At 43.7% G+C, this 27,056-nt stretch overlaps 1 protein-coding gene across 1 annotated transcript in view; it reads right to left on the bottom strand.

Moving 5' to 3' along the window:
• thada (THADA armadillo repeat containing) overlaps positions 1 to 27,056 on the bottom strand; it is a 502,870-nt gene that overhangs the window by 170,310 nt on the left and 305,504 nt on the right. The window contains exon 29 of the mRNA XM_085980649.1: positions 12,953 to 13,068. Coding sequence (XP_085836775.1) covers positions 12,953 to 13,068 — 116 coding nt within the window. The remainder of the gene's footprint in view (positions 1 to 12,952; positions 13,069 to 27,056) is intronic.

Below are 27,056 nucleotides of genomic sequence, written 5' to 3'. Positions count from 1 at the left end.
AGGGAGAGGGTTGGAATCGTGGTTAAGCTACTGAGTTTGTGGTGGGGACCGAAGACAAAGTTACGGTTTTCCCAATGTTTAATCGAGAACTTGTGGTGTTACAGGATATCACAAATTGAATTGGAAGGAAGCATTCAATAGAATGAAAGAAACTGCCTGCTTCTGCATAATTCTATTGTTTTTTTAAAAAACTATGTGACAGGAATGTTAAAACTGTCTTTATTTTAACCATGAAATTGGAACCAGTGTCAACTTAACACAACATCTCAATGTTTATTTACACAATATTGGCTGTGATTACATTAAAAAAAGAGTTATACTATAAGTAAAAACAATTTTTGTTAGAGATAGAATTCCAGTGAGGAGATCGGTGTTGAATTAGGAACTGTCTCAAGCTTGCAATCTCCTGGCTCTGAACTACATTCCACCATGACACATATCTGTAGCTCTTGCTGGGAATGAGGCAGGTACAGGGCAAACCTTGAAAATCATACTGTAGATACTCAACTGATACGTCCCTAGGGACGCAAAACACTTCTTTAAAAGATATAAACCAAGCAACAAAAATAGTTGCAAAAATTATGGTTGTTCATGTTAAATAGATAGATTAAATTGGGTCAATCAGTCACAGCCATCAACTAACAGACTCAATTTGGTAGCAAAATTAATCCACCCTTGGATGGATCAGAATAAATTTTTCCTGCTTACAGGAGTGAAGTATAATTAGTCATCATTTCAAGTATTTTAATGGTGCTTAAAAAACAATGCTGAGACATCAAATAGGAAAAATGTGCCCCAACACAAAGGCTCACTATTAAAAGTGAGCTATGATGAGTCTAATACTGCACATAAATCCAGACCGCCAGAAATAGACACAGTCAAATGAGTGCCAATGTTCATTTAACTACTATATATACACTTCATCACTAAACCCTAAATAAGGATAATAGAGTAAAGCGTAGTGCTTAGGCAATGGAAGTATACCAGACTTATAAAGTGAATTCTGTTTTACAGACTTACGTAATGCTAATCCCAACAATACTGTAGTATAAAACTAGCAAGCTTCAAGTGAGACTAGAATCACCAGAGGGTAACACATGTGGAATAGACTGTCACCAGTGAAATTCTATGTTGATTAGCTCCTTTTAATGGGAGCTGGAAAAATATTTAGGGTTGAAAGTTAGATGAATACGTGTATACATTAATGATTGAACATTATCTGGAACAATACGGTGGGACCATGTGAATGTCGTTTGTTGTGCACAGTCAGGATTGAATAATATATTATGTAATAACATTCATTATATGTTGGAGTGATTATCTTTGAATTTTGCTTTTGAAGATCAGGTATAAGTTGATTCATAAAATGAAGCTCAATGATCACGGCTAGAAACCCGGCTCCATTGCATCCCACGCAATAAGAACAGGTCAACTGGGATATAATTTTGGGACAGAAACCAGATAAAATATGTTGGCCCAAACACATTGGCCTCGATATTTATGGGGAGGGTGCGGGTGAGGCCGAAAATAGCTGAAGAACCCGACAAAGCCGAGGACACGGAGGTCATGTCAATCTTAACGGCAGTCTCATTTGTATCTTGTAGCTCCATTTCCCACTCAGCAGCCAGCCAAATGGACAGCTTGGCCAGCGAGGACCGTTGGGAAAGATATGGGGTAGATGGAGCTTCTGTCGGCAATCGGGGAGGTGGGGGGAGGGAGGTCGGCCATCAGGAGGGCTAGGGGAGGTCAGCACTGGTAAGGAAGCTCCAGTCAACAATCAGGAGGCTGGAGATCGGGGCTGGGGGAGGCCAAAGGCTTCCTTGAGGGGCCTAGAGGGGCCGCACTCCTGCTCCTCATGGCACACAAGGAGTGCTAAAAGAGCCACTTGCCTTGCCTTCCGCCTCTGTTTCACTGCCAAATTTTCTGACCTCCAGGAAACATGTGCAGCATGAGTTAATTTCAAATTGGGCTCTCAATTGCACTGTAGGAGCCCGATTTAAGTATGTTAAATAATAGGAGTCCTGCCTCTCCATGGCAAGACACTCAAGACGCTCAGATATCCGCTCCATAAAAATGGTGGCGGGCACTTGCGTGGTGTGCTGCGGTTGGGTTCCGCGAATTTCACTTTTTAACACCCCCGACCCTCTCCCGACGCTCGTGAGGGTGGGAGGGTTAATACTGAGGCCAGTGTTTCTATTCACAATTGTCCCAAAGATGTGAGATTCCAAAACAGCTCACTTATTATTTCTCCAGTGCAACCTGATAAATGTTTGTAGCACGGTAAACAGCTTGTCAATTTTTAGGCATTACATTTTTTTTTTTTTTTTTTTTTTTTTTTTGAGTGCTCTACTGCACAAGCAGTTTTACTGATGATGCCTTCTACCAGGGGGATGGCAGAGGCAATCTTGGTAGAAAGTACGTATGATAAGATTAACAAGCTGGCAACAGAAATTGAACAGTACACAAGATGCAGGTGGCGAGGAGAATGCTGCAGTAAATAGATACATGATTTATGCATCGTCAGGGATTTCAATGTCCCAGAGGTATGGTGAACAGACCAGGTACAAATGGAATGTTGGGATGAAAATTCAAGTAGCAGCGAGCAGTGGCTGTTTCTAAACACAACAAGTGAAACAGGCAACCAGAGCAGATGGTAGGGAACAGAACCTGAAAATAAATAGCAGCAGATAAATGTTAATTTTTAACAAGCATGAAAAAAGATCCCAATGAGGAAAATAGGGAAACAGAGTAAGATCTAAATCATGGCAACTAAATAAGGAGGGTTAAACTTACCTAAATCACAGAAACCCAGAATCACAGAAACCCCACAGTGCAGATAGAGGCCATTTCGGCCCATCGAGCCTGCACCGACACATATCCCACCCGATCCCTGTAACCCCACGTATTTAATCCCCCTAACACTAAGGGTCAATTTATCATAGCCAATCATCCTAACCCGCACATCTTTGGTGAATATTGAAGGTTTACATGGAAACAAGAAGTCATGAGCACTGGGGATCATAACATTGTCGGTTAAGGAACTAAAAAGAGCATTAGAGGTGATAAAAGGGCCGTAAGAAACGTATGTATCTAAAAAAAAAATCTTTGGTACCCTCTTGCTGCTACATAAGTAAAGACCAGAAAGATCATTTGAGCGATGAGTAGAAAGTGAGAATATAGATGATCAAGAAATGACAGATAAATTAAATTTTTTTTGATATGAATCTTTACAGATGAAACCTGTGACACTGGTTTCTAGTGACAATGTGGAAATCAACCAAGTATATCATATCCACAAAAAGCAGGGCAAATCTAACCCGGCTAATTACCACACTATCAGCTTCATGTCAGTCTTGAGTAAAGTGATGGAAGAAGTCATCAATAGTGCCATCAAGCAACACCTAGTCCAATAACCTGCTCACTAACGCTCAGTTCTGGTTCCACTAGAACTACTGGGCTCTAGACCATATCACAGCCTTGATCCAGACATGGACACAAGAGCTAAATGCAAGAGGACAAGGGGGAGCAACTGCCTTCCACATCAAGGCAGCATTTGACTGAGCATGACATCAAGGAGCTGAAACAAAATTGAAGTCAATAGGAAAATCCTCTAGTGGCTGCAGTCATATCTGATGCACATAAAAATGGTTGTGGTTGTCAAAAAGCCAATCATCACAGACCTAGGACATCAATTCAGGAGTTCCTCAGGGCAATATCCTCAGCCCAACCATCCTCAATCACATCATCAATGACATTCCCTTTAGCATAAGGCCTTGAGAACTGCATCAATTTAGTATGAAGGCTGAGGAATTGTAGAATAATTCTAGTGTGAATACATTAATGTAATGTATGAGTATATAAACAAGGAATGGGAGTATACACTCAATGGAAAGGTGCTGAAGGGTGTAGATGAACAGTGCGACCTAGGGATTCAATACAGCATTGCTGGAAATGGTGACTGTAGGTAGTTGAAGCCATGAAAAAGGTCAGCAGAATTTTGGGTTAAATGACTAGGAGCCATCGAGTATAAGAGTAAAGAAGTAATGATAAATTTGTGAAAAACATTAGTTTGGTCACGGTTTGAAACTGTGCGCAGTTTTGGACACTGTGGGGAGAATTTTCTGGGGGGTCAACGGGTGCGATCGGTGGCAGGTCGGGTGGGAAAGTGGGTTGTGTCAACAGCGGGTTGGGACCCCTCTGTCAACCATTCGCCATGGTGCGATCGGTGGTGGATCGGGTGGGAAAGTGGGTTGTTTCGACAGCGGGTTGGGACCCCTCTGTTAACCATTCGCCATGCGCCTTTACCAAATGTCGGGTCTGTCAGCGCTGAGCAGACCTGACACGCAGCGGCAGGGGAGGCATTTCAGGTCATTATGACCTTGTTAACAGAGGATTAACAACAAATTAGAACTCACCAACAGGATCCACGCTGCTCGGGGATCACGTCTGTTAAGCTGGGCAGCAGTGGAATCATCTCATTACTTAACAGTTTGAAATGTGCTATAAAAGCTCCCATCTCACAGCTGCTCACTTTCCAAGCTCAGAAGCTGTTGCTTACTGTATTTGGAAGACAGATTGAGCTTTATGCAGGTTGCAAGTGTTTGGACCAAACTCTCCATCCAGTGTCACCTCAATGGAAAAACCTCTCTCACCAATGACAGATCGTTTCTGTCATCTCAAGTTCACCTGCCATCTATTCCATCAGCATGGGTACAGTTTATACTCTCTCACCTTGGTCCTCAGAATCTGACCACGATCAGCCGCAACACCAGTTTCACTAGGCACACCAACAGAACCAACAACCACACCAACCTTCTCCGCAATCACCTGATGCTGCACAGGACAGAGGGGATCAGCACCCGACCACATTGCTGCCTGGGAGGCCAGGGATGGCCTCACCATGGCCACATTTACTTCACTTGACGCTGCATGCCCTGGCTGCCACATGATGCTCCAGGTTGGCACCACCCCACACCAACACCATAAAGCATCCCTACAGCCCAAGCCATTCCTTTCACACGTATCAGCATTGCAGGGGGTGCCATTATGTCTCACCATTCACTGCAACTCACTAACCACTTCCAAAGGTGCACACAAATCTGTCCAAGAATGCAAAGTGTTGAAAATAAAATTTTCAATGTTTGACAGCATATTACCAGAAACTTCACATGAGCATTGGCTAAAACACACAAGTGCCTACCTTTGTGTGTTGTTAGTTAGTATGATTGGACTAGGATGAGGGTGAGGGGTAGCTAGTGAGATGGGGAAGTGATAATGTAGATAGAGAGGGATGGGTGAAGGTGCAAGGTAAGTTGGTGTGAGTGTGATGTGTAGGAGTAGGGTAGGGTAGGCAGAGTGATGGGGATGTGATGAGTGGCACAGCAGGATGGGGTTGAGTGTGGCGTTGCAGTAACGTTTCGTGATCTATTGAGATCATTGAAAGGTTTGCGCCATTGCAGCCTGGTCCTCCTGACCACATCCCTGCTTGTGCCCTCCTGTGCAATGTGCAACCAGGCTGTGTTGGTCTCCTGGGGAGGTCTCTTTCGTCCATTGGAAGGGAAGAGGACCTCCCTGTGTGCTGTGGCTCCCTCCATAAGCATATGCAGGGATTCATGGGAGAGCCTGGGTGCAGTCGTGTACCTTTGTGCAGTGCCAATCAGTGTTTGCAGCACCTCAATGCTGTAGAACATTAACAGCACGAATGTCAAAGTATATTTGCGCATGGTCCCTTTAAGGAAACCGGCTGATGATGCGTGACGCCATCAGATCCCCTTCCTTCAATTGGACTGGGATTCAAGCCCAATCAGGGGAGTCATGTCGGAGGTTGGGATGTAGCCAGCGGCGAGGCCACGACCCGCCGCCGACCTCGCCCGCCACGGACCCGCCGAGGTAGGGAAAATCGCGGCCTCTGTTATAGAAAGGATATTAAAGACATAGACAGTGTACAGCATACATTCACCTGGATGATGCCAGGGATAGACTATAGTTATGAGGAGAAATTTGAGATACTAGGACAATTTCTACTGCAGCAGAGAAGGCTCAGAAGAGATTTAATAGAGGTTTTTAAAATTATGAAGGTTTTGATCGAATAAATAAGGAAAGACTAGTTCCTCTGGTCAGTGATGAGGGGTCATTAATTTAAATTCATCACCAGTAGAGTGAGAAGAGAGGTTTGGAGAAATGTCTTTACACAGAGGGTTGTTGGAGCATAGAATGCTTTGCCACAGGGAATGGTTATAGCAGAGACTAATGCATCGTTTAAGGGAAATGTGGACAAATATTTGAAGCACAGGAAGATACAAGGATACGGGGAAAGAATGGGCAGGAGTATTAATTGTGGTTTGCTCGATTAAAGAGCCAGCACAGACATGGTGGAAAAAATGACCTCTTTCTATGTTGTAAACGTCTGTGGTTCTAAAACAACAGTCTTCTGGGGCCAGGGATCTGGAGAGAGGCACTGTGTATTGCCCAGGGATGCATAAATATTCTGGAACTCTGTTTAATTACCTTCAAAATCAGAGAATATTAATGCAGAATATTACTTCAGGCGATGAAACAGGAAGGTTAGAGTCCATAAAAAGAATAGAATGTATATGGTCCATGAAAGGAATGAGCTGAAAAGGTCTTTGCTCGTTCTGTTCTTCGGTTTCTATAATAATACTTTCTCTTCCCATTAATAGCATTGACAGATTAAGTCTCCATACAAAAACCTTGGAGTAATTACATTTTGCCTACTCCTCTAATTACAGTTGCCAACACTAGCACATCCAGGAACCATGTTATACGGCTACTAACTGGAAATTAAAAATTGCAACCACTGAACTGGGGGTAGGGCGGTTAATTTATATTTAAAAAATATTGCAGCCTTGGACTGAGTTTTGTTCGTCTGGGCCAAAAATACTTGTCCAGCCAGATATTTTCTCTCTAACTGTGCATTTGATCCAGTGGAAGTGCAAGCTTTTTTTTCCCATTTTCTTTTTGCAGTATGAGTTTGCACTGTGCAAGATTTCCCCATGCAAGTAAATTATTTACAATAGATTTATAAACATATAAAAGCACAGCTTGTCCCATCTGCATGTGTCTAAATCCCAAGCTCTCATAGAAACTGAAAGACACTGGGCTGATTTTCTGATAAGATACTAAAGGCCAGCACTGGATGAATTATATCCCAGGGCAAAAATGGGCTTTGATAACATGAATTCATGCTTCCAAAAATAATACACAAAGGAGCCAAAGGCTACAAGTGATAGTAGACAGATGTTTCCTTCAGTTTTCCAGCAAATTACTTGCACTGATTTGAAGCTGAATCCTGCACAGTTGCTAAAATGGCACCAGAGTCACACTTTGAACTTTCTGGCACACACAATTCCACTAAACATATTTTTACTTTCATTCAGAATGAGAATAGGCTTTCATCTATAACTGGAAGTTTAAAAGGCTCAGGTTGACTTTTTTTTTTATATAGTGCCGTATTAGAATTTATCTTGTGTAGTATATCCGCAATCCTTACAACTGGATTTAAGCATTAGGTTGGGTTTGCTTTTTTTTTAAAAAAAAGTTCCAGATGACAGAACTAAAAATGTTACTACTTGCTGTGCATGGAGAAAAACTTTGAAATTTGGAAACAAAAGTTGGGGATGAGGAGCATTCTAATAATTTTACACTTCAGTTTTACAATGTTCAAAATTAGATCATCCAAATCTGAGCTCTCTAATTTAAATAAAATAGAAGGCTGTTTTTGCATTCTTACACATTTAAATTCCTGGCCATTGCATGTCAAAAGGCCATTCAGCCTCTCACGCTCACTACCATCATTGGAGTGTGGACTGTCTCTAAATTTATTTAACTTCTCAAAGGAAATTAACAATCACAGGGAAAAACCTCCAAAATTCTACACTATTTGTGCACAAAGGTGATCAAGTAAAACTCTGGATTATCAATTTAACATTATTTAAAAAAAATTTCAGTGTTCATGAATGCTCATTCTCATGGTTCAGCCTTTGCGATCCATGGGGTATTTGATTGTGTCTGTGTGTATCCATATTCCCTTCAATCCCATTCCTAACCATATTTTTGTCCAGCTGCTTTTAGAAGCATACACGTGAGTGAGTTATAATATCCAGTTACGTTCTATGACTTTGAAAGCTGTTTTCAGTTTATTCATGTGCTTGTGATGGACGTCTCTGTTACCATGCAGCATACTGTTCATAATGCAGCAGTCAACATCCGCAAAGAACTGTGAGGAGTGACATTAATCATCAATAAGAGTACAACAGATCACAAGTCAGATTAATCACAGAAGTGCCGAGTGGATGATCCTTCTCAGCCTCCTCCTGTGGTCCCCACCATCACAGATGCCACTCTTCAGCTAATTCGATTCACTACATGTGATATGAAGAAATGGCTGAGTGCACTGGACATAGCACAGGCAGGACTAGCTGTGACTCTAGTCAAGCTGTTCCAGTACAGCTACTGGCATCTATCCGACAATGTGAAAAATAAACATTTTCTGAGGGGTAATGTCCCACCAATGTTCCTGTTCAGCTGCGCGGCAGCGGAGTGGTCTGGAGGTCCCACGTTGCCGGCTCACTGGCTTTTAAATGGGAAAACCGCGCATGTGCAGAAATTTGAATGGGCGACACAGCCCGTTAAAGGGACCATGCACCCCCAAAAAATTAGAGGGAACATTGCCTCCCACTATAAATCTCATGCCTTTATCACTCACAGCCCTTTAGTAATTTCTAAATTCACCACTGGTATAAGCTGTGCTGTACGTTTTCCTCCTGCAATGAAAGTTATCATATGTTGGATGCATCTGCAGCTTAACTTATGACATGTGCCCTGCTGCACTTTCAGTCTAACCTCTTGTCCTTGTGTTGTATTCAGGGCTGGTTTTGAGGCGTTAGCTCTTTGTGCTGGTTTGCTAGGTTCATACATATTCAAAAGGTTAGACAACTTAGTATTAATTTGTGGGAGACTATTCCACATATCTATGACATTGTATGGAGTACTTTTTAGTTTCTAGTCATATTATCAGAAGCTTCCTAGATTTATACTTATACTAATTCTGAGAGAACTGTTAAAGTTACAGGAACTGTTTGTCCATATTTTTTCAAAATGTTAAAGATCTGAATCATGTTCAGCAAATTCTTTGTTGCACCAACAAGCTCACTTCAGCTATCCTATCAAAAGCATGTGCAGGTCACAGTATCTTGGCACATGCCCAGCAATAGACTGACAGTGCAAATGAAAACACTGCCATTAAACAGCAAATAGGGTCACACCACAAAAGAAAAAAATGATGTATAGAAGAAAGGAACTCAAATCCAAAAAGTACATAGCTCAAACAGTGAAAGATAGCAATATCTACCTTGATATGGCAAAAATACGTATGCGGAGGAAAATCAGTAAATTGCCCCTCTAATTATATGCTGCTTCCTATTAAGGACAAAAATAAACAAGAGCTATAATTCCAATTCAGGCCAAATGTGGATGTGTTTTCCGCAATTAAATTCCAATTGCCTCACTAGAATTTTTTAATTTTTTCTTCAGATTTACTACTTATTCTTAATTAAGTTTTCATAGAAAAATAGGAGCAGGAGTAGGCCATTTGGCCCGTTGAGCCTGTTCCGCCATTCAATATGATCATGGCTGATCCTCAATCTCAATGCCATATTCCCGCTCTCTCCCCATGCCCCTTGATGCCCCTTGTGTCTAGAAATCTATCTATCTCCTTCTTAAATATATTCAGTGACTTGACACCACAGCCTTCTGTGGTAGAGAATTCCACAGGTTCACCACCCTCTGAGTGAAGAAATTTCTCCTCATCTCAGTCCTAAATGTCCTACCCCGTACCCTGAGACTGTGACCCCTCATTCTAGACCTCCCTGCATCCAGTCTGTCTAGCCCTGTTAGAATTTTATACATTTCAATGAGATCCCCTCTCATTCTTCTAAGATCTAGTGAATACAGGCCTAGTCGACCCAATCTCTCCTCATACGACAGTCCTGCCATCCCAGGAATCAGTCTGGTGAATCTTCATTGCACTCCCTCTATGGCAAGTATATCCTTTCTTAGGTAAGGAGACCAAAACTGCACACAGTACTCCAGGTGTGGTCTCACCAAGACCCTGTATAACTGCAGTAAGACATCCTTGGTACTGTACTCAAATCCTCTTGCAATGAAGGCCAACATACCATTTGCCTTTCTAACTGTTTTCTGCACCTGCATGTTTGCTTTCAGTGACTGGTGTACAAGGACAACCAGGTCCCTTTGTACATCAACATTTCCCAATCTATCACCATTTAAATAATACTCTGCCTTTCTGTTTTTCCTACCGAAGTGGATAACTTCACATTTATCCACGTTATACTGCATCTGGCATGTATTTGCCCGCTCACTCAACTTGTCTAAATTGCCTTGAAGCCTCTTTGCATCCTCCTCACAACTCACAATCCCACCTAGTTTTGTGTCATCAGCAAACTTGGAAACATTACGGCCTAGAAATTCAGTAGGCCTAGCGCCCCATTTGGGGCGCTGGAGGGCCTAGCGCCGGAGTTATGGCCAGTTTAAAAATTCCCTGGGGCCCTGGAATCGGCGGTAGACTGGTAGCGCTGCACCGGCACCGATGACGTCATCGGTGTGCGCAGCGTCCCGGTTGCCATGCCGACGGGCCCCAGCGCCGAAATTCAGTTGCGGCCGCCTCGCCCGTGGCAGCCGCAACTAAGACTCTGGCAACAGAGTCTTACACGACTTTGCGCCGGCGCATAAAGGTGGAGCGGCGGCCGGCCGCTTTCCCACCGGCCGCCTGCCCGCACCTCCCTCCCCGGACTCCCCCACCACCCCCCCGCGGAACAGATGCTTCTCGGCTGCGAGCCCGGCACTTCCCCGAGGTGCCGGGCTCATTTTTGTGGCGATTTTACCGGCCAGCGGGCGGGTGCAGGCAGCTCCTCCTTAACTGAAGGAGGAGGCCTGCACTTCCCGAGCCTGCCGCACCGCATCGGGCGCCGCAGCGCCGGAATAGCGCCGCAATGCGGCGCGTAGTGCCAGTTTTCAGGCGCAAACACCCTTCAGTAGCGCCGGCAGCCGTTTGGGCGCGGCGCTACTGAATTTTTGGCGCGCGCAGGGGGACTTAGCGCCGGCGCTAACTTTCCGGCGCTAAAGCCCTGGCGCGGCGCCAACTGAATTTCTAGGCCTACATTTGGTTCCCTTATCCAAATCATTGATATATATTGTGAATAGCTGCGGTACCCTACTAGTCACTGCCTGCCACCCCGAAAAAGACCCATTTATTCCTACTCTGTTTCCTGTCTGTTAACCAATTTTCAATCCATGCCAGTATATTACCCCCAATCCCATGTGCTTTAATTTTGCACACTAACCTCTTATGTGGGACTTTATCAAAGGCCTTCTGAAAATCCAAATACACCACATCCACTGGTTCTCCCTTATCTATTCTAGAAGTTACATCCTCAATAAACTCCAGTAGGTTTGTCAAACACGATTTCCCTTTCATAAATCCATGCTGACTTTGTCTAATCCCATTGATATTTTCTAAGTGTCCTGTTATCACATCCTTTATAATAGACTCTAGTATTTTCCCTACTACTGATGTTAGGCTATAGTTCACTGTTTTCTCTCTCCCTCTGTTTTTAAATAGTGGGGTTACATTTGTCACCCTCCAATCTGCAGGAACTGTTCCATAATCTATAGAATTTTGGAAGATGACAACCAATGCATCCACTATTTCCATGGCTACCACTTTTAGTACTCTGGGATGCAGATTATCAGGCCCTGGGGATTTATCAGCTTTCAGTCCCATTAATTTCTCCAGCACTATTTTTTTTACTAATACTAATTTGCTCAGGAATGTTGTTGTATTAGGATTTTTACGTAGATGGATTAAAAAATTAGATTGTCTCCTTAAAGTACTCAACACTTCTTACATTAAAAGGTAATTGCCGGTCTCTGCCCCACCTCAGTTCATCTGCTGCTGAAACTGTCATCCATGCCATTTTTACCTCTAGACTTGACTATTCCAATGCTCTCCTGGCCGGCCTCCCACTTTGCACCCTCCGTAAATTTGAGCTCATCCAAAACTCTGCTGCCTGAATCCTAACTTGCACCAAGTCCCGTTCACTCATCACCCCTGTGCTCGTTGGCCTACATTGGCTCCTGGTCTGGCAACACCTCGATTTTAAAATTCTCATCCTTATCTTCAATTTCCTCCACGACCTCACCCCTCCCTACCTCGGTAACCTCCTCCAGCCCTACAACCCTGCGCTCCTCCAAATCCCTGATTTTCTCTGCTCCACCATTGGCAGCCGTACCTTCAGCTGCCTAGGCCCTAAGCATTGGAATTCCCTCCCAAAACCTCTCCGTCTCTCTCTACCTCTCTCTCCCTCTTTAAGATGCTCCTTTAAACCTAGCTCTTTGACCAAGCTTTCGGTCACCTGTCCTAATATTGCCTTACGTGGCTCGGTGTCAAATTTTGTTTGATAATCGCTCCTGTGAAGTGCCTTGGGTCGTCTACTATGTTAAAAGCGCTATATAAATGTAAGTTGTTGTTATTGGCATACAATTTAAAAAAAAACTTCAAGATCCTTAAAATGACTTCAAGAATTATAACTAGATTGGCAGAGGCATATCACTTGGTTATTTTAATAGTGAAATAATATCCAGGCTGTTTTGCCAAGAACTTCACAAGACTCAAGATCTAAAGAAACTGCTTTCCATTTTGGGTGTGAACTGTGACAACTAGCATAAAAGCCATGAAAGGAAAAAGAAATGGTACCATTAAATCTGCCAACACTTAGATAGACGTAAAAGAATTTACAAAAATACACAAACAAACATCTTTAAATTTTAACAGGAGAATCTAAATATACCTCTGATTTAAAAAAACAAAACTACTCCTTATTTAGTACTGACTTAGACTGAAATTCAAATTTACCTTGTTGCCAACCAGATTTTGGCTGTGGTGCAGTCAATGATGTCATGCAGCTCTTGGTGAAGGCTTGAATTGGTCCTTTGTTTTGAGTCAAAGTAGGACCGCAGTAAATGAAGTGCCTGAATAAATGAAAGAAAATCAACGAGTTATTGGCTGCAGTGACAAACTGTGGTTAATTTAACGCCATTCCAATCACGGCAGCAGACAAATAAGTGACAACTCTTGAGCAATTGCTTGAAATTAACTTAAAAGGCACACAGAAGAGCGTGAGGCTTCCAGCTAAAGGTAATTACAATTTTTAATGAATTCTACAGAGGCCTAACGCACACATGCGTGATGGCCTTTAATTAAAAATTTTTAACTCCCAAAGCAATATCCCTGTGAAACTGAAAGCCAACTTGTACATAGGACAGTTTCTGATTAAGTACAAGTTTGGTATTCAAATGGCATAGGTTTTCATAACTGTCACAAGAAGCTGGAATAAAAGCAGGAGGAGCAAAAACAAGATCAGCGATGCAAACTTAAGCTTTATTAGAAAGAGTACCACTTCCCTCTCAGGTAAAGTCAAACATGGATTGCTTCCTTCACTAATAAATCCAGGGAGTGCTGAGAATGTGGAACTCGCTACCATGCTAACAAGTAGAAACTAGCATGTGTAGCCCTATATATTGTAACAATTCAGTGTGTTAGTAGTGGTCAGAAAGTTTGGTTAGGTGACTGGTTAGTTCTAATTAATATATTAGCTTTGATTTTTCTAAAAAAAAATTGTTCATGGGATGTGGGCGTCGCTGGCAAGGCCAGCATTTATTGCCCATCCCTAATTGTCCTCGAGAATGTGGTGGTGAGCCGCCTTCTTGAACCGCTGCAGTCCATGTGGTGAAGGTACTCCCACAGTGCTGTTAGGGAGGGAGTTCCAGGATTTTGACCCAGCGACGATGAAGGATCGGTGATATACTTCTAAGTCAGGATGGTGTGTGACATGGAGGGGAACTTGGAGGTGGTGGTGTTCCCATGTGCCTGTTGCCCTTGTCCTTCTAGGTGGTAGAGGTCGCGGGTTTGGGAGGTGCTGACGAAGATAGTCCAAGGCAAAAATCTAATTGGAGTTTTCAGAATTTGGCATATGGAAGTTCTTCACACTGAATTTATTCTGTTGCAAGATTAAATTTAAAGCTCCAGCTAAATAAATCCTGAGCACTTGGTAACAGCTGTAGTCTTGACTTACCCCTCTGTTTGTGAGGACTGATGCCTTTGATCAAAAAGGTGACTAATGACAATGTTCATGAATGAATACCACCAACTCTCCCACCACACCCCCTCCCCCCCCCCCCCAACTGATCTACTCCAAGTGGTAGAACCAAGTATTCCTGTCTAGCAAAGAGCACAAGTTAAATCTAATACAGAATCCATAACAACAAGAAGTCCTTGAAGTCTTGCTTTATAAAAACACTCTCTGGAGTATTATGAAATGATCATATCCCATGCCATATATTTAGCAAACTTTAGCAAACTTTGGGCAGGTAAATGCTATGGAAAATAAATTTTGGTGGAAAGGAGGAAGAGAGAAACTGGCATCATAAACAAAGTGCTAGGTTTGTAGGAGGCCTTTGAAGGCCTTAGGGAGAGAGGTAGTACAGTGAAGTGGTTTTGCAACAGAATCTCAGAGGGCACAGCCTATCTGTAGCATCATGGAACATATAGGAACAGGAGTAGGCCATTGAGCCCCTCAAGCCTGTTCCGCCATTCAATGGGATCATGGCTGATCTGCGACCTAACTCCATATATCCGCCTTTGCCCCATATCCCTTAATACCTTTAGCTAACAAAAAGCTATTAATCTCAGATTTAAAATTAACAATTGATCTAGCATCAATTGCCATTTGTGGAAGAGAGTTCCAAACTTCTACCACCCTTTGTGTGTAGAAGTGTTTCCTAATTTTACTCCCGAAAGGTCTGGCACTAATTTTTAGACTATGCCCCCTAGTCCTAGAATCCCCAACCAGCGGAAATAGTATCTCTCTATCTACCCTATCTGTTCCCCTTACTATCTTGAAAACTTCGATCAGATCACCCCTTAACCTTCTAAATTCGAGGGAATACAACCCAAATGCGTGTAATCTCTCCTCGTAACTTAACCCTTGAAGTCCTGGTATAATTCTGGTAAATCTACGCTGCACTCCCTCCAAGGCCAATATATCCTTCCTAAGGTGTGGTGCCCAGAACTGCTCACAATACTCCAGGTGTGGTCTAACCAGGGTTTTGTATAGCTGCAGCATAACTTCTACCCCCTTGTATTCTAGTCCTTTAGATATAAAGGCCAGCAGTCCATTAGCCTTTAAAATTATTTTCTGTATCTATTCATGACATTTTAATGATCTACAGGAAACTTCGTGATATCCGGCACCGACGTGATGCCGATCTATGAAAACTTCCGGACAGACCAGTGCTAATGTTGAAGGATACGGAGGTTTTCATCTCCGTATCTGACAACAAACACTGTTGCTTAGCAACAGCTTGTAATCAGTCGGCCCATACCTTGGCAGCGTCTCTGTAGCTTAGCAACAGCTTCAGAGAGGCTTTCCAGCGACTGACTGTTTTTAAAAAATGCTAGGAGAAGAAAAAAACCCAAACAAAACGGCTGCTGATTTCTGCCGTTAGATCGAGGTTTCCGGACATACAACCTCCGGATAAACCAAAGTTTCCTGTATCTACCTGGACCCCCAAGTCTCTTTGGACATCCACTGTTTTTAGCTTTTCACCATTTAGAAGGTACCCTGCTCTATCCTTTTTAGGTCCAAAGTGGATGACCTCACATTTGCCTACACTGAAATCCATTTGCCACAGTTTTGCCCATTCATTTAATCTGTCGCTATCCCTTTGTAATTTATGCTTTCATCTACACTGCCGCCTATCTTGGTGTCATTGGCAAATTTGAATATGTGACTTTCTATGCCATCATCTAAGTCATTAATAAATACTGTGAATAGTTGAGGCCCCAACACAGATCCCTGCGGGACACCACTAATCACATCCTGCCAATTTGAGTACCTACCCATTATCCCTACTCTCTGTCTCCTGCCGCTCAGCCAATTTCCTAACCTGGTCAATAATTTGCTCTCAATTCCATGGGTTTCCACCTTAGTTAACAGTCTCTTATGTGGGATTTTATCAAATATACTTCCTTGATCTATGGAATGTGTGCAATTAAGAGGTTTGATAACATCTATTATTAGTTACGCAAGAAGAAAAAGATTTGGAATTGCTTCCTTGTCAATGGACTTGCATGTTGCCCTAATTTCTGGTTACAATCCACAATACAAGATTTTAACATCATATTTAGCCATTGTAGTAAATACAACAATCTTATACAAGTAAAGATAAAGGGCAGGATTTTCATTGGGCCGTGGAGGCGTGATTGGAGGAGTTAAAATCCCGAAATCGGGGGGGCACGAACCCATCCCGCCCCCATGCCAGTTTCAAAGGAGGCGGGTACCCGACCCGCACTGGGACCCGCCTCCCCAAGGCGGGAAGGGGATTAGTGCCAATTAACTGCCTGTTAACAGGTAGTTAACAGGCAGTTTTTAGCCTAATCCCTATTTTAATTGTTGAAATGTGGGATTCCCGACGGCTCCAAACCACGGCAAGTTAGCGAGGCGGGCCATTAGGATGAATGGCTTGGAGGGATCGAGATGTCCAGTGTTCAGGCGAGTGATGGGTGCATGAGTGCTGGGGTAAGTGTGTTTGGTGTGTTTAAAGAATTTTTACTTACATTTACATACCTTTACAGCCTTCCTTCCCTCAGGTCTCGGTAGTCCCTCATCTCACCGGCACAGAGTCAAAAGTTCCAGCATTCAGCTTTCTGTTCCGGGGAGATCTCTAAATCATCCTGACAGGAAGGAATTAACTTGGGAGTACAGATTGTCAGTGTTTGACAGCTTCAAACAGCTGTGAAACGCTGATATTTCATCTGTCAAAAGGTCTTGACAGATGAAATATCAATCTGTGATGTCACCTGTTGCCGGGTGGCCCTTAATTGGCCTGCTGAGTCCGTCCAGCGGGCTCAACAAGGTCAATCAAGTCAAAATCGCGTGGGTTGGCTAGAACTCGATGGAGGTGGGACTACAACCCCGAAAGTTGTAGTACCGCCTTCTACCGACTCCTCAATGAAAATGCAGCCCAAAATGTTTAGGGGGAAAATTCAGTTGGTTTGCGCCTCCCGTTAGTGCCTTAAGAGGGCGCTAATGGGGCGCAAAGCAACTAACGCCTGGACGCAGCGATGTTTGCGCCGCTCGCGAAATTAACTAGACATTTTGCGGCGGCGCTAAACACTACCGCCACGATCTCCTGCGCCAGCAGATTGTGATGTCAGTCGAGTGCGCAAAGCCCCGGACCAGATTTTGAGTGGCGCCCCCTGCCTTACTGCCTGCCGCTAGCAACGACAGGTTGAGGGGAGCATTTTGCAGTCAGAAAGGGACGGGGGGAGCGCTATTTAAAGGCGATCGCTTCCTGCCTTTTTTTGTTGGTGACATTTTTGCACCACGCATTTTGAGAGAGAGAGAGAGACAGACAGACAGACTTCTGGGGAGATTCAATGCTGTGTGAAGGAGTTTTGGGTACTGAGCAGCACTTTGCAGGTTCATTTTGATTTGCCCTCCCTTGTATCGATTTAGAAGAGACTGGGGGCTGCACCCGGAGCTCTTTCCCTGGGTCTCTCCATTGTTCTTTCCAGCAGATTTGATGTACAGGTCTCTCCAGGCCGAGATTCAAGGCTGCAATGAGCAGGATGTGGATGGAGAGCAAAATCAACCCTCCCCTTTAAGATAAAAACAGAAAATGCTGGAGAAACTCAGCAGGTCAAGCAGCATCTATGAAGAGAGAAACAGAGTTATCGTTTCAGGTCGATGACCTTTCGTCAGAACACCCCTTTAAGAACTGGCCGGTGCCAGTGTGTCTGTGTTCCATTGCTGACTGACATCACATGAGCTTCGCCAGCACCGAGGTGGCGCCTCGCTCCTTGGCCTTTGTGCCTTAAGACAGGTGTGAAGCGCCTGATTTAGCGCTCCAATCACCTGTAGGGGCGATAAAAGCCAAGTTTGCCGTCGGAGGTGATAATTAGCGCCAGGCGCTAAACTTTGCGCACGGCTGATAATGGCACCCCAAACGGGGCGATACCGAATTTTTCCCCCTTAGAGTTCATATTCTGCAAGTCAATTGAGGTCAAAACCGAAAGTGAACTGAACCACATTGCAAAGCTTATAACAATGTAGTTACACACAGTAGTCATATTCTGTTGAAATATGTCATCCAAACGCACTAAGAAATTATAGTTTAACCCATCAACTTCTTCCTTCTCCATGCAATGAAAACGCAACAATCTAGTAATCACAAGTCAAAAGATACCTGAATCAGATTCAAAACTAGATCTAAATTAAACTAACCCGAATATTTTACTCATCCTCCAACTGTAAACGATAAGGGGCAAAAGGATGGGTTATTCAAGTATCTGCCATGCCCACATCACCCTGCAAATTTAATATCTCTACCCGAGTGATGTTTTATATCCAGTGCTAATTCACCAGGTCTAAAACCTAGCAAGCACTGGTACAGGCAGAGTACATAAATATGAATCAGAGTGGCATAATAATGGCAAAAATAAGTAATTTCCATTGAAGAATGTTAAGAAAAATGACTTTTATTTATATAGCATCTTATCGCATTACTCAAAAGTCACAAAGGACTTCACATTTAATTAATTACTTTGAAGTGCATTGTTCCCATATAGGCAAAAGAGGCATCCACTCGGCACACAGCAAGTTCCCACTAAACAGCAATGAGCTGAATAATCAGGTAATCTGTTTGTAGCAGTATTGGTTGAAGGAGAAATGTTGGCCAAGACACCAGGAAAATCCTATGCTTTTCTTCAAAAGGTGCCACAGGTCCCACATGTCAGCATGTGGACGCACATCTCAGTGGTAGCAGTCTCACCTCTGAATCAGAAGATCATGAGAGACTTTAACATGTAATCTAGGCTAGCACTCCAGTGAAGAACTAAGGAAATGCTGCACTGTCTGAGTTGCCATCTCTTAGAAGAGATGTTAAACCGAGGTCCTGTATGCCCTCTAAACTGGATATAAAAGATGCCATACCACTATATGAAGAGCAGGAGGGTTCTCCCAGTGGCTTGGCCAATATTTATTCCTCAACCGACACCAAAAATCAGAGTGTTAGCTTGGATTATGTGCTCAAGTAGGCCCTGAACCCAAACTTTCTGACTCAGGTGAAGTTTTTAGTCCACTATCTTTTATTGTGGAAATAAAGTATATTTTTATATTTCCTCAAGTAGGGTTTTCACTTGAAAGTGAAAAAAATCAATATGAAATGAGCAGATGATTGACACAAACTCACATAATTTCACTGGACATTTGCTGAAATGAGATAATGCAAAGTCTTATGTGGTGAATAGTGTAACTAAGCTACCAGCCAAGAACTCTGCTGTAGATTAAAACTAATTCAATCTACATGCATAATATTCTGCTACTTTGGGCTCAATCCTTGACACATGGTCAATCAGTTCACCAGAATGGCACCACAGGATGCTATTACAGGCAAAACGAAAAGGAGTGCACTAAAGATGTCCTGTCTTTCATTAATCAAAAACATTATTGGGAAGCCACTTACTGAATTTTAAATTATGGTGCAAGATTACTCGGCGAGGAGGGGTCTGCTGAAAAGGGCAGTGAAATATTGGGTGCTGCCCTCTGTTAAACTAGACTGATTGACCCTGTGCAGGATATCAGCTTGCACTTGGTATGCTACGAATTTTATACCTGCATAGCATGGACATCCTGCATGAGAACAGTTTAGATTCCTTCTTTCTTTAGTAACTTGAACCTGCTTAAGTGTTTTGTTGTCTCAACATGATGACCCCAATTGACTAAAGGTCAAGTCTAATGAAATTTTCTGCTTAGAGCTGTTAACATTTAGTGATCTAAAACGTATTACAATATCTGCAGTTAGATCAGAAGTTTGGGTGATCACTTTCCATGCTTGCAAAATGTGATATTAGTGTTAGTGATTCAGTTATTGTAAGTTTGCTTTTCATCTTAATATGTGATAAGCACAAAAGATGTTTATGTCTGTATACATAACATTTGAGTTTTTGTACAGTAGCCATTGCAAGGGTCATAATTAGGTTTGAGAGAGTGTGCTGGAACAAAGGCAGGGGAAGATGAATGTAAGAACATAAGGAATGGGAGCAGGAGTAGGCCAATCGGACTTTCGAGCCTGCTCCGCCATTCAATAAGATTGTGGTTTATCTTCTACCTCAAGTCCACCTTCCCGCACTATCCCCATATCCCTAGGTTCCTTTAGTATCCAAAAATCTATCGACCTCTGTCTTGAGCATCCACAGCCCTCTGGTAGAGAATTCCAAAGATTTGTTGGTATGTGTGTATCTTAAACATGACCCAAAGTGGCAGTCAACTGAAAAGGCTGACAGATCTTTCCTTGTGTCTATTCTATGCCCTCATCATGCAGGTTAGAAGTGGGCCCAAGTAAATAATTGGGAATTTCAGTTACAATTTGATAAAGGAACCATAGGAGCATTGTGAAATAAACGACTTGATTAAATGTATATGAATAAGCACATGTGGAGTATGCATTGTTAAAATAAATATTACAATAGAAAAGTGGTTGAACACTCTTTGGTGGGTCTTGGACTGGATCTCTGGTTTGTGCTAAATTAGCTAACCTTAGCCTGGGCAGCAGTAGTGGCACTATAACTGTTCACCCAGGCTAGGGATAGGATACTGATCCACTGAATAACCTTTTATATTATAGATTAGCTCTTTAGGAGAGTGTTAGTTCTTTAGAGGAGTGCCACTTTCCTGCATTTACTTGCAAATGACACTGGCAATCTCCCAGTATCAAAGTGAAGTATGTGTGGCCATGAAAATTAGTCACTGTGCATGCACATTATAATGGCATCATGAAGCCATACAACAGTGACATCACAGCATGCAACATATATACAGGAGAGGTTTGTAACACACAATGTCATGAAGGGGGCATGCCTAGATTGTACAGCTACCAGTGCAGTGTTTTTAATAGGCACAATCAAACAGAACAGGCACAAAAACCCAGGGGAAAAATTATTTTTCTCGCTGTCAATCTAACAAAAGGTGACATGTTTGGCTTCTTCTGGCCATTGACGATGAACGAATCTGGCTACAGGAGCTAGTAGCCGAGGAATTCAGAAGTGACAAGAGTTTCTATGAAGTGAAACTTGTACCCTTATACATGGGGTATAATTATCATACACAGATTTAACAATTAACCTCTGATTACAAAATATTCCTCACTGGAGATTACAAAGGATGTCCATCATGCTTTTCTGAAAGCCAGAAAATACCACACCATCAGAAAATGTATACAGGCTAGAAAATCCTTGATCAGATTTATTTGCTGGTTAAATAATAGACAGATGTCAAAGGATAGAGCAGCATAAGAACATAAGAAATAGGAGTAGGAGTAGGCCATTCGGCCCTTCGAGCCTGCTCCGCTATTCAATGAGATCATGGCTGATCTTCTGCCTCAACTCCATTCACCGGCCCTATCGCCATATCCCTTGATGCCCTTACTAGTCAGAAATCTATCGACTTCTGTTTTGAATATATCCAATGACTGAGCCTCCACAGCCCTCTGGGGTAGAGAATTCCAAAGATTCACCACCCTCTGTGTGAAGAAATTTCTTCTCATCTCAGTCCTGAATGGCCTACCCTTTATCCTGAGACTGTGGCCCCTGGTTCAAGACTCCCCAGCCAAAGAAAACATTCTCCCAGCATCCACCCTATCAAGCCCTGTAATAATTTTGTATGCTTCAATGAGATCCCCTCTCATTCTTCTGAATTCAAGAGAATACAGGCCTAGTTTACTCAATCTCTTCTCATACAACAGTCCCGCTATCCCAGGAATCAATCTTGTGAACCTTCGTTGCACTTCCACTATGGCAAATATATCCTTCCTTAGGTAAGACCAAAATTGTACACAGTACTCCAGGTGTGGTCTCACCATGGTCCTATATAATTGGAGTAAGACTTCTTTACTCCTGTGCTCAAATCCTCTTGTAATGAAGGCCAGCATACCATAGAAACATAGAAGGTAGGAGCAGGAGTAGGCCATTCGGCCCCTCGAGCCTGCTCCACCATTCAATGAGATCATGGCTGATCCTCCAAATTCAGTACCCTGTCTCTGCCTTCTCCCCATATCCCTTGATCCCTTTAGCCTTAAGAAATATATCCAACTCCTTCTTGAATATATTTAATGAACTGGCCTCCACTGCTGTTGTATCCGTGTGTTAATGGAGACACGGAATGCAGGAGTTGGTTTAACAGGTGTTTACTGAACAAAGTCTGGAGGTGAACTAAAAGATACAAGACACTATACAGGCTTATATACCTGAGTGGTCACTACCGGCATTACAGTACACAGGGGCTCTTAAAGGTACATACACTACAATTCCTCCCCTTTTAGATAATTAGTACATAACATTTTAAGTAATCATTAATTAACATGTTTACAAGAACAATAATCTACACATTTGCTGCAGTTAATCAATTATAAGTCAGTCTCTCTGGAGGCTTCCTGACTCGGTCCGGATAACGCCTCGGTGGTGTAGTAGTTTTCGGTGGTGTAGTAGGTTCTTTTGGCAAGGTCGATTCGGCTTGAATGCCAGTGTCGGGTTCATCTGGTTCCAGTATCACCGGATCGGAGGTAGATACTATGGGTATCTCTGCTTCATCATTAGGCGTATAGAGTGGTGGTGTAGGTTGTCCCTTTTCGGATGACTCTATGATCTGGTCAGCATGGTGCCTTATTATGCTTTCTCCAATGTCCACGGTATACATCAGCGGTCCTAGTCGTGTGCAAATAGTTCCAGGCTGCCATTTCTCGGAACGGTAGTCCCGGGCCAAAACTTGTTGACCTATCTGGAAGGTTCTAGTTGGCCTTTCATTCATGCCTTGAAATTGCCGGTTCTCTACGTCCCTTCTGATGTTTGGCTTGATCAAATCCAGCCGGCATCTTAGTCTTCTATTGAAAAACATCATGGCGGGAGTTTGGTTTGTAACCACGTGTTGCATTCCTGTATGCAAACAAGAAGTTATCTACCTTATGTTGTAGATTTATGTCTTCATTACCCATGGCCTTTATGGCCTTCTTGAAGGTCTGGACAAACCTTTCAGCTAATCCATTGGTGGCGGGATGGTATGGGGTGGACGTGTAGTGCTTAACCCCATTGTTTTTTAAGAACTTCCTGAATTCTTCGGACACAAATTGCGGTCCATTATCAGAACAGATCTGTTCAGGCAGCCCATTCCTGGCAAATATGGTCCTTAATACTGTGATGGTTTTTTCCATGGTGGTGGAGGACATCTTTATTACCTTCGGCCACTTGGAGTGTGCATCAACCGCGATTAAGAACATTGAGTCCATAAATGGACCAGCAAAGTCGATATGTACCCTTTGCCATGGAGATGAGGGCCACTCCCATGGATGTAGAGGGGCTTGTGGTGGGGCGTTTTGGACCTTCTGGCATCCTAGACAGCTCTTGGTCATTTCTTCGATGTCTCCATCGATACCTGGCCACCACACAAACGCTCTGGCTAGGTTCTTCATTTTCACTCCACCCAGATGCCCCTCGTGAAGCTCCTTTAGCACTTTATCCTGGAGTTTGGGTGGAATCGATCCGATCGAGCCCCAGCCCGCCGCCCAGGAAGGATTAGTGCAGTACCTGCCACCAGCCCGGCTAGCTGGTGAAACCACAGTTTTTGTTTTTTTCTTCGACCTTCGTCTGAGGAATCGATCTCCTTGAGGTGCTGCCGAATTGCAGGTAAGTCCGTTTCCAATTCGTCGCCACTGTTGTATCCGTGTGTTAATGGAGACACGGAATGCAGGAGTTGGTTTAACAGGAGTTTACTGAACAAAGTCTGGAGGTGAACTAAAAGATACAAGACGCTATACAGGCTTATATACCCGAGTGGTCACTACCGGTATTACAGTACACAGGGGCTCTTAAAGGTACATACACTACAACCGCCCTCTGTGGCAGAGAATTCCACAGGTTCACCACCCTCTGGGTGAAGAAATTCCTCCTCATCTCAGTCCTAAATGGCTTACCCCTTATCCTTAGACTATGACCCCTGGTTCTGGACTCCCTGGCCATCGGGAACATCCTTCCTGCATCTAGTCTGTCCAGGCCTGACAAAATTTTATAGGTTTCGATGAGATCCCCTCTCAATCTTCTAAACTCCAGTGAGTATAAGCCCAATCGACACAATCTCTCCTCATACGTCATTCCTGCCATCCCAGGTATCAGCCTGGTGAATCTTCGCTGCACTCCTTCCATGGCAAGAACATCCTTCCTCAGATAAGGCGACCAAAACTACACACAATACTCAAGGTGCGGTCTCACCAAGGGCCTGTACAATTGCAGCAAGACATCCTTGTTCCTGTACTCGAACCCTCTTGTTACGAAGGCCAACATACCATTTGCCTTCTCAACCGCCTGCTGCACCTGCATGCTTACCTTCAGCGACTGGTGCACAAGGACAGCCAGGTCTCTTTGCACTTCCCCTTCTCCCAATCTATTGCCGATCAGATAATAATCTGCCTTCCTGTTTTTGCCACCATTTGCCTTCTTAATGGCTTGCTGCACCTGCACATTCACTTTCAGTGACTCATGTACAAGGACACCCAGGTCCCTTTTTGAGCATCTGCATTCCCCAATCTTTCACCATTTAGGAAATACTCTGCCTTTCTGTTTTTTCTACAAAGTGGATAACTTCACATTTATCCACATTATATTCCATCTGCCATGTTCTCGCCCACTCACTGAGCCTGTCGAGATCCCCTTGAAGCCTCTTCACAACTGACACTGACACTTAGCTTTCTATCATCAGCAGATTTGGAAATGTTACATTTAGTCCCCTCATCCAAATCATTGATATAGACTGTGAATAGCTGGGGCCCAAGCACCGATCCTTGCGGTACCCCACTAGTCACAGCCTGCCATCCTGAAAAAGACCCGTTTATCCCTAATTTTGTTTTCTGTCTGTTAACCAATTCTCAATCCATGCTAGTATATTACCCCCAATTCCATGTGCCCTAATTTTGTTCACCAATCTCGTGTGGGACCTTATTGAAGGCCTTCTGAAAATCCAAATACACCACATCTACCAGTTCCCCTTTGTCTACTCCACTAGTTACATGCTCAAAGAACTCCAATAGGTTTGTTAAACAGGATTTCCCTTTCATAAATCCATGTTGACTCTGCCCAATCTTACTATTAGTTTCTAAGTTCCCAGTTATTGCATCCTTTATAATAGATTCCAGCATTTTCCCAACTACTGATGTGAGGCTAACAGGTCTGTAGTTCCCCGTTTTCTCTCTCCCTCCTTTCTTAAATAGCGGGGTTACATTTGCTATCCTCCAATCTGCAGGAACCGTTCCAGAATCTATAGAATTTTGGAAGATGACAACCAATGCGTCCACTATCCCAATGGCCACCTCTTTCAAAACCCTAGGATGTAGGTCATCTGGTCCTTGGGATTTATCAACATTTAGTCCCATTAATTTTGCTAGTACAGGTAGACTACCCTTTATCCGGACTTCCGAAAACCTCTAAAAACCGAAGGTTTTTTCGTTCAGCGTAAGTCGTGCGTACGACTTACGCTGAACGAAAAAACCTTCGGTTTTTAGAGGGTTCCGGTTGCGGAAGTTCGGATAAAGGGTAAGTCGTGCGCACGACCCCGCCGCCGACCCCGCCAGCCCCGACAACCGCCGACCCCGCCAGCCCCGACAACCGCCGACCCCGCCAACCACTGACCCCCCCCGCGTACCCCGCCGGCCCCAACAACCGCCGACCCCGCCAGCCCCGACAACCGCCGACCCCCCCGCGGACCCCGCCGGCCCCGACAACTGCCGACCCCGCCAGCCCCGACAACCGCCGACCCCCCCGCGGACCCCGCCAGCCCCGACAACCGCCGACCCCGACAACCGCCGACCCCCCCGCGGACCCCGCCAGCCCTGACAACCGCCGACCCCCCCCCGCGTACCCCGCCGGCCCCGACCCCCGCCGACCCCGACTGACTTACGCTGAGCGTCAGCGTAAGTCGTGCGCACGACCCCCCGCAGACCCCCGCCGACCCACCTTCTGAAATCCGAAATTCTCCTTTATCCGAAACTCGGCTGGTCCCGAGGTTTTCGGATAAAGGATAGTCTACCTGTACTGTTTTTTACTAATAATAATTTATTTAAGTTCCTCATTCTCGTCACACCCTTGGTTTTCTCGTATTTCTGGGAGGTTTTTTGTGTCTTCCTCCATGAAGACAGAAACAAAGTATTTATTTAATTTCTCTGCCATTTCCTCATTCCCCATTATAAATTATCCCGTCTCTGACTGTAAAGGACCTACATTTACCTTTGCCAGTCTTTTCCTTTTCACATACCTATAGAAGCTTTTACAATCCATTTTTATATTTTTCACTAGTTTGTGCTCATATTCCATTTTCCCTTTCTTTATCAATTTCTTGGTCCCCCTTTGCTGATTTCTAAAAAGATCCCAATCCTCAGGCTGACCGCTTTTTCTGGCAACTTTATAAGCTTCCTCCTTTGACTTAATACTAGCTTTAATTTCTTTTGTTAGCCATGGTTGGATCACTTTTCCTTTTGGGTTTTTATGCCCTAGAGGAATATGTTTGTTGCAAATTATGCATTATTTCTTTGAATGTTAACCATTATATGTCCACCTTCATACCTTTTAGTGTAGTCTCCCAATCTATCATGGCCAACTTGTCCCTCATACCCTTGTAGTTTCTTCTGTTTCGATTGAAGACCTTAGTTTCAGACTGGACTACATCACTCTCAAACTTAATGTAAAATTCAATCATATTATGGTCACTTGTCCCTAAAGGCCCCTTTACCACAAGATTATTGATTAGCCCTTTCTCATTACACAGTACCAGATCCAGAATAGCCTGTTCCCTGGTTGGTTCCTCCACATACTGATCCAGGAAACCATCTCGCATGCATTCCAAGAATTCGTCCTCCACACC

The sequence above is a fragment of the Somniosus microcephalus genome, chromosome 3, assembly GCF_052327205.1.
Source record: "Somniosus microcephalus isolate GS21.2 chromosome 3, FLI_Smic_1.0, whole genome shotgun sequence".
In the NCBI taxonomy this organism is placed as follows: domain Eukaryota; kingdom Metazoa; phylum Chordata; class Chondrichthyes; order Squaliformes; family Somniosidae; genus Somniosus; species Somniosus microcephalus.
The sequence above is the reverse complement of the archived record's forward strand: the minus strand, read 5'-3'. Positions and strand labels throughout refer to the sequence as shown.